The sequence below is a fragment of the Rhizopus microsporus genome (assembly GCF_002708625.1).
Source record: "Rhizopus microsporus ATCC 52813 unplaced genomic scaffold scaffold_28, whole genome shotgun sequence".
Taxonomy (NCBI): Eukaryota; Fungi; Mucoromycota; class Mucoromycetes; order Mucorales; family Rhizopodaceae; genus Rhizopus; species Rhizopus microsporus.
This window is the reverse complement of record NW_019671943.1, coordinates 232,712-240,289: the sequence shown is the minus strand read 5'-3', so window position 1 is coordinate 240,289 and position 7,578 is coordinate 232,712. Positions and strand designations below refer to the sequence as shown.

The following is a 7,578-nucleotide window of genomic DNA, read 5'->3' as shown; positions in this document are numbered from 1 at the left end:
CAATAATAGTTGGGCATGTCGCGTTGTATGTTAATAGCGTGTATTGATGTCAGCCTCTTTGTATTATTCATTCTTAGAATATAGATTTATAATAATCTCATACGACAAGATTAAGTATTTATAGGATAAATACGACAATACCGTTGATTTCAACATTCTATAAATGTAAATAGATATAGATTGAGTCAAGTTGCTTAAAACAAAAAGAGATTGAGTTGCATACCTTTGGCGCGTTTTGGGAAGTTTCAGAAGCTAATCTTTGCTTCAGCAACTGCTTTTCTTTTTTTTTTTTTTTTTACTGTCTTTTGTTCTATTATTGACTCCATATCATAAGCTATAAATAGCTCTTCGGTCTTTTTTCGTCTCTTATTTGAAGCAGCAATCTTCGATTCAATGGTATTCTATATAATTGTAACCATTAATTAGTAAAAGCATAAGATCTAAAATAACCAATCTATTAAAGGAATCTCACCAAATCATCGTCATTTTCTTTTTCGCTATTGTTTTCTTCCTTTCGTTTCGACATGGTGACAATATTATAAATACTAAAAGTGAGGAAGAAGAAGATGCGATATACATACAAAATCAGCTTTACGATGATTTGTTTAAATAAATTCAACCTATAGAAGCCGATTATCAATTCTGTTAAACTTCGATTAAAGACGCAATTTATATATATATATATATTTTTTACTCTTTCAAGAAAATATTTCTTTGAGCTACATTGCCTCTGCCATGCTTTAATCCGGTTTTCAAACAATGATTTCTTGATGATGGTGAGCATTGTATTACGTAAATGATTATTTAGTTGCGACTTTGAGATAGTGAAGCCTTCAAATTGTTCAGTCAAGCTTTTCATAATATCATCCGAAAATAGTTGAGGATCATTATCTAATAAACCCTGTAGATACTCGTTATGTTTAATAGTGAACGAGCTTTTAGGGTCATTGTTTTCTTTGAATTTCTTATATGGGATCTCCTCTGTTTCTTTATAACTATTCCACCCTCTTAACGCAGCGCGATAATTGATATTTAGGTCTTTTGCAACCTTAACCACCAATCCACGTTCTTCAGACTTTTCAATCATACGATCTATAAACGTCTCTCTGGTAAAGTCGCTATAGTTTTTGTATGATCTATCCAAATCTGGTAGTTCAGTCTTCGGTTGCTTTTTAGGAGAAGACTCTTCAACAGTTTTCTCCGGGCGTATAATACTTAAATAGGTTTTCTGGCTAGTAATTGTTTCAAGAATTACATTCGGATTATCAATTTGTGTAAGAACATCCTCCATCGGATCGTGAACGATTTCTCCTTGCTCATTATAAATGTTGTCTTGTCCATCTTCATCAAAAATGTACTCATTGTTAGAAAATGTTTTTAGTAGAAGAAAAAAAATAACAAAATTCAGTTAAGAAAAGGAACAATATTGTAAGTTAGCCGCCTAATTTAATTACTTGGCATGGACAAATATTCTTAGCCAAAATGACAAAAAGAATCGAGCTTGTGATATTTATTTCTCAATTTCCGCCAATCATTTTTATGAAAGTGACAATTATTTTTGTGAAAACGTCAATTTCCATAGGTTTGACTGTACCAAGTTTTTGCTTTAGATTATTGATCTCGCTGTTGTAAAAGATGACTCGAATCACCCACTGTATTTTTGACATGGTAAATTCTGCACACACAAGTAGCAATTAGTAAAATTTTAATATGAATCAGGATGGGTTGTTGCTTGATACAGAGCGTGTATACACAGAAGTGACTCAACAAATTTTGGACAAATATGCTAATGGAGTCAAGTTTACATGGGACGTCAAGAGCAAATTAATGGGAAAGACTGGTGATGAAGTAAGTAACATAAGAAGAATACTTTCTTTAACCTTATGCTTTATATCAAGTCAGCAGCCATGGTTGTGAAAACCTATAATCTGCCAATGACCACACAAGAGTATCTAAAGATTACTTCTATAATCCAAGAGGATCTTTTCCCTCATGCCAAAGTTTTGCCAGGCGTAGAAAGGCTGATTAGACATCTTCACGCGCATAAGATTCCTATAGCTGTTGCTACATCCTCTACTCGTTCAAAGTTCGAGTTAAAAACATCTTTGAACAAGGAGCTTTTTGAGATGTTTGATGCCATTATATGCGGTGATGATGCTGAAATTAAGAATGGTAAACCAGCTCCTGATTTGTTCTTGGCTGCACAGAGGCGTCTAGGTAATCCTCCTGCAGAGAACTGTCTAGTATTTGAAGACGCCGTTAATGGTGTTCAAGCTGCTATAAATGCCAAAATGAATGTAAGCGTGCTATAGAGAGAGAGAAAGAGAGAGAGAGAGAGAAGGTTAACCCGATATATAATTTGCAGGTGGTTTGGATTCCAGATGAGAATATAAGAAAATTGGCAGGCGATGAGCACGGTGCTACAATTGTACTAGACTCTATGGAAGATTTTATACCTGAACTATTCTTTTTACCTGCCTTTGAAGTCAAAATATAAACCGCACCTAAAGTTTATGCTGATTAAAAGAACAGTAATACACGGTTACATTATATAGCTTGAAACTTCTCTCTCTTTCTTCTTTGATTTCTTGTAAGCTGCAGTAGAATATACAACTACAGCTTCTTTTGAAAAAGTATCTTATGTGTGGTTTTAATACAATTTAAAGTAAGAGGTTTGCGCAAGCCATACTTTGTTGCTCCCATCAAGTGTAAACCAAGGCTTATAACGTTCGAAACACCTTCTGAAGAGAGCATCCGACAATTAGTCGATCTCTTCTGACTGCTAAGAGCAAGTCTCAGTTAAATTGTTTCTCAATATGCCGCCATGTTTGACTTGTTTATCTCTTATTAGACTTTAGTGCTTGAGACAAACCAAGCCATGGATAGCTTGAGGTTGTCTCATGTTGAAAACATGAAAATCAAGACAAGAGACTTAGAAGAAAGTAGTGAGATTACTGATCTACGTAGCTTTTTCAAACTAAATGCCGACATAAAGCTTCCTCAAACCTATATCAGATAGTCGAAGCGAATTCAAATGCATAGCTCATCCCTGATTCCTTACGACGATGACTTTTAGATGGATGTTTTTATTTTAATAAAGTTACTTTCCCTTCTTTGCGAAATAAAGTGATATAAAACTGTTTTCAAAAAACTACGAACTTACTATTTTATATTAAGTAAGTGAATCAGGTGGTGGCTTCTAGAATTAGCCGTAAGAATATCAAAGATATCTATTTACTACAAAAATGCGCCCACTAATAATTGCAAAGGCAAGTATTAGCATCTTGCACATTCCTTGCGTACTAGATCAACGCTTACTCATTCCAGTAATCTTCCTATCGGTATTGATAGTTTATGGTCGTTTATTATGATGCCCCCTTAGAATCATATTTGCATATAACAATAGCTTCTTCATACGCTTTTTATGATTGTTAGTAGCCTTAGAACAACTGGCCCTTTGAGAGCATGCAGGCTGCCTTTCGAAAATCATTTTTCCTCTTGTAATATTCAGCAACTAGAGAATCCTTGCATCTAGTTTTTATAATTTTATCTTTGGTACTTGGATCGTCATGTTCCGAGTGTCAAGCTGAAAACCCAGAAAAGATTGAACCTTGTTTGGTGCTCGAGTATTCTTTTTCTTTGCTGGTAAGAAACTTCAATTACTCTAGACGCTGTTTCATTCTCTATGAATTGTTCATTGTTTGTTTCCTCTTGTTATGGCTAGGATGCAAATGTCGTCTAAATAGAATACAAAGCAAAGAGCATATCTCATAGAAAAAATCTTCGGAGCCATATTCAAACCAAATACGAGAGGTCTTTATTAGTAAACTATTCTCTGATGCAAAAAGGCCAAAAAGTCTCTGGGGATTCCTTTGAATAGGTACAGCCAAATACGAGCCCTTTATATAGACCTTGCATATATAGTCGTCTTTCTCAATGATTTCTCTCAGAGCAGGAACATTTTCCATTTTGAGATGTTGTCATTGAATGTACTATAGTAGCGTCAATGGTTTCTTTATTCATAAAAGTGAATTAAAAGAAAAAGTTTTTAGCAGCTTTTCTTCTTTCAGTTTAGCTTTTATTAAGCATGCTTAGCTTGAATAGTAAAGTAACAGTAGCAGATCGCAAGGAGTTGAACTTTTTTAGCGAAAACAATCTGTCTTACTGGACTCTTGAAAAATATAAAGAATATCGTCGAAGCAAAAGCCGCGACTCAATCAAGGATAATAAGCTCTACAGGTAATATAGGGAGGTACTTCATCTCATCGTTGCTACTACAAATGACATCGATATCAAGAATTACGCAGAAAGCTTAATAGAGTGATCCAAGCAAAAGATACAGCTAGCTATTCTTCTTGGAAAGAGAATAGCAAAAGGGGCCAACGTTGCCATAAATAGGAGAAAGGCAAGTACAAGGCTATTATCAGCAATTATGATTATGGAAATACCTATGTGATAGAAAGAAGTGGTTCGATCTCAATTGGACCAAGTAAAAAAAGAAAAATTAGTCATAAGAGCCCTGGAGAAAGTGTATGTATAAGACAATTAGAAATATTCGCATACGTATCTAATCGGGTCTTATTTTTGACACCAGAGTGAAGAAAGTATTGTCGTCGTCGAAGAAGTAAAATTAAATCTATGAGAGCTCTGGGCAAAAGTTCTGATGAAGATGAAGGATGAAGATATTCACGAATACAGGTATGAAAAGCAACTTGGGATGTATTCAAAGGGTATTATATTTACCTTAAATCTACAGTCTGGAAAAACTGATTATCATTCAAATTGGAAATAATATAGGTTCTGATACTACTCGAAAATATTATCCTAAAAATTTAGTACAGAAGATAATCAAAAATACACAACCAGCTGCCTTGTTGACAGAGGGCCCTGAGCTTTACAACCATATTCTTGATCTGGTAAGTAAAGACTTTCAACTATACAACATCCTGTGCTGAACATAAGCATCACACTTTTAGCTTGTTTCCGATAATCCTGATTTTTAGCATGCTCTAGCAAGTACGGCATCACGCCTGTACTCAGCAGATCTCGTCAAGAGATTTTTCACTAATGTTCTACATTCCTTGTAAGTGTTAAATCATCAAGCAAGTGCCAAGGCAGTTATCTAACTCTTTCAATCTATAGAATCCATGGGATTTTTGTTGATGACAGCGATGTTTGTAGTCTAGAGATTTGCTATAATCATCTGATTTTGTGGCAAATTCTGGAAGCTATTTCCAAATCAAGTGAAGGCGTAAAGTTCACAGCTAGAGGGATTTGTTTAGAAGCAATATCTCAAGAACTGAAGCTGATGAACAACGATATTAGTCAGTTCTATAATGCAGATGGTACCTTGTGAAATAAGAATCACAACTTAGAGATAGCAATCCTCGAGACAACAGGCCCCTTCCAGAAGTATAACGCGCCAAAGGAGACGCAAGGCTACATAAAGCCTGGTTATGGTCTCGTAGTCATGTTGCATGTGATTGGTAGAAAGTACCAATATGGCAGTTTTGATATCTTCAAACAAATTGGTGTTTTCTTTGTGCTGGCCACGCGTAAGCATGCTATTTGTTATAATGTAATAAATAGACTAACACTGCTTACATCTTCTCTTTAGCTACCAAACTGAGAATTTGGCGTATGCATATGCCTTCAAAAAAAATGTACGTTTCAATATGTATAGGTTCGGTTGGTATGCCAACACACGCTCAGAGCTGATTTCCATCTTCCGGAAGACTAGTCCCGTAAATTTATTATGAAGGTTACCAAAAGCTTCTATTGATTTCTAGTATTCCATATTCACTGCAGCATTCCCGACGATTCCAATATCTTTAGCAGTCATCCTCTTTCTCACCATTCTAGAATATGGCACATTTGTCATCAGGAAATTGCTACGCAAGTGCCGTATCAGAACATGATTTACGCTTATTGGAACTAAAGATATCAGCCTTACAATAATAGAGACTAGTGCATAGCATCATCTCTTGATTCAAATGTCACAGTAAAACTAGGATGCCCTTAATTAAGCTACTTTGCCTCAGAGCGACCATTAAACTCACGTCAACTATAATCTCACAGAAAACTTGAAAAGTATAAATAAAAACTATTCTTTATCAATAAAAGAAGGATAGTACTACGGGCACTGCAAAATCCAAAAAAGGTAATACCCCAAACTGCAAATGTACTTTTGAAAGGAAAACTGAAGGATGTTCAAGTGAAATGCATTATACAATTCGATTTATACTTGAATGCTACAACACAAAGTGGCATATAATTTATATAGTATGCTTTTAACAATAGCTTTCTTTATGCCTTACCACTCTTTACGGGTTTTATATCAACAATCATAGCTTATAGTAATGCATTGAATATATTCATACTTTGCTCATAACATGTTGACTATTTTGCTTTTAAAAAGTAAGACCGTATAACATTTATATATGGTCTCTCTTTTACCTGACAAGTTTGAATAGATATTTTTATAGACCTTTTCTCAAAGCTTCTTTCAAGATATGGGACAACAAATTCAATGGATTAGGAAATTACAAAAGTGGTTATATTTTGTAAGGGTTTTTGTCATTGTTTGGCGTCAGGCCATACACTACATAGAAAAGTTGAATCAAAGCCTATTGTAGCTTTCTTTTGCTTCTCTCTCGTATCATTCAGCATTTTACTACAAGAATGATGTTAAGCTGGTCTTAATTTTTTCTGCTAGACGTACTTACAGTAACAACCATATTCAACACAAACATCTTACAACTGACCTTGTATGTAGAATGACTTATTATGATCGCTGCCAAATCAATAGAATCGTACCACTCGCTCATAGCACTATATCTTGTGTCATAAAACAAAGCTTTTATATACTCTAACTTTGCCCTCAATCTGTTGACATTAGCTGCCCAGTAATCGAGTATTTTATTATAATATTTAAGGGGAACATTTCCTTTTTGGATTTTGCAGTGCCCCTAGTATTACCTTATATTAAAATCTCTGTAGTGATGTCTTAATAATGCTTTTGACGCCTAGTGTTTTTTTTTTTTTTTTTTTTTTTTTTTTTTTTTTTTTTTTTTGATCGTCTCCTTTTAGGTTAAAATAATGTATTCTCTTCGTCTAACATGTAGTATGTATTCAGATTACAGATGATAAAAATATACCAAAAAAGGATCATCTTAACCTTGAATACATCCCCTCTATTGCACTTATCTCAGTTACTTAAGCTATCAAACGGTGCAGCATGCGTAAGTTCTAATTTTCTAAACGCTAGAAAAGGATCCTTTAACTCATAATGACCAGTTCGTTCGCTGTGTTCTCTGCATTTGAGAAGCAATGTGAACTTTTATGGGCAATGGATTTGCTAAAGTACCGACACTCTACCAAGAGAATGTAGTACAACGTTACCACGTATTTTTTCTGAAAATGTGGCTAAATTGATTTAGAATATACATTTGATTACACTTACAAAAGAAAATTCTCAATAGGCAACTTTAACAGTGTACGCGTCATCCCTCCAAGCAGGATTAACTCGTCTCCTTTTTATTCAAGCGACTTAGTCTTGATCTAGATGAGTCAGAATAT

The 7,578-nt window shown here is 34.6% G+C and overlaps 3 protein-coding genes across 3 annotated transcripts; 2 read left to right on the top strand and 1 right to left on the bottom strand.

The window, feature by feature from the left end:
* Window positions 1–280: 280 nt before the first annotated feature.
* RHIMIDRAFT_270967 (uncharacterized protein) lies at window positions 281–1,551 on the bottom strand. Its single transcript, XM_023612220.1, has 3 exons — window positions 695–1,551; window positions 473–642; window positions 281–401 (listed from the first exon to the last, which is right to left on the bottom strand). The coding sequence occupies exons 1-2, from the start codon at window positions 1,289–1,291 to the stop codon at window positions 637–639; spliced, it is 603 nt and encodes a 200-aa protein (XP_023461721.1). The 5' UTR covers window positions 1,292–1,551; the 3' UTR covers window positions 281–401; window positions 473–636.
* Window positions 1,552–1,568: 17 nt separating this feature from the next.
* Window positions 1,569–2,625, top strand: RHIMIDRAFT_220289 (Haloacid dehalogenase-like hydrolase domain-containing protein 1A). Its single transcript, XM_023607404.1, has 4 exons — window positions 1,569–1,668; window positions 1,720–1,848; window positions 1,899–2,297; window positions 2,366–2,625. Exons 1-4 carry the CDS (start codon window positions 1,636–1,638, stop codon window positions 2,495–2,497), a joined length of 693 nt encoding a protein of 230 aa, XP_023461720.1. The 5' UTR covers window positions 1,569–1,635; the 3' UTR covers window positions 2,498–2,625.
* A 2,044-nt stretch (window positions 2,626–4,669) lies between these two features.
* Window positions 4,670–5,759, top strand: RHIMIDRAFT_248210 (uncharacterized protein; the record flags this gene model as incomplete). The annotated part of the gene is made up of 7 exons (XM_023610491.1): window positions 4,670–4,698; window positions 4,757–4,916; window positions 5,004–5,083; window positions 5,143–5,345; window positions 5,376–5,555; window positions 5,618–5,663; window positions 5,684–5,759. 7 exons carry the CDS (start codon window positions 4,670–4,672, stop codon window positions 5,757–5,759), a joined length of 774 nt encoding a protein of 257 aa, XP_023461719.1.
* Between the last annotated feature and the right edge of the window lie 1,819 nt (window positions 5,760–7,578).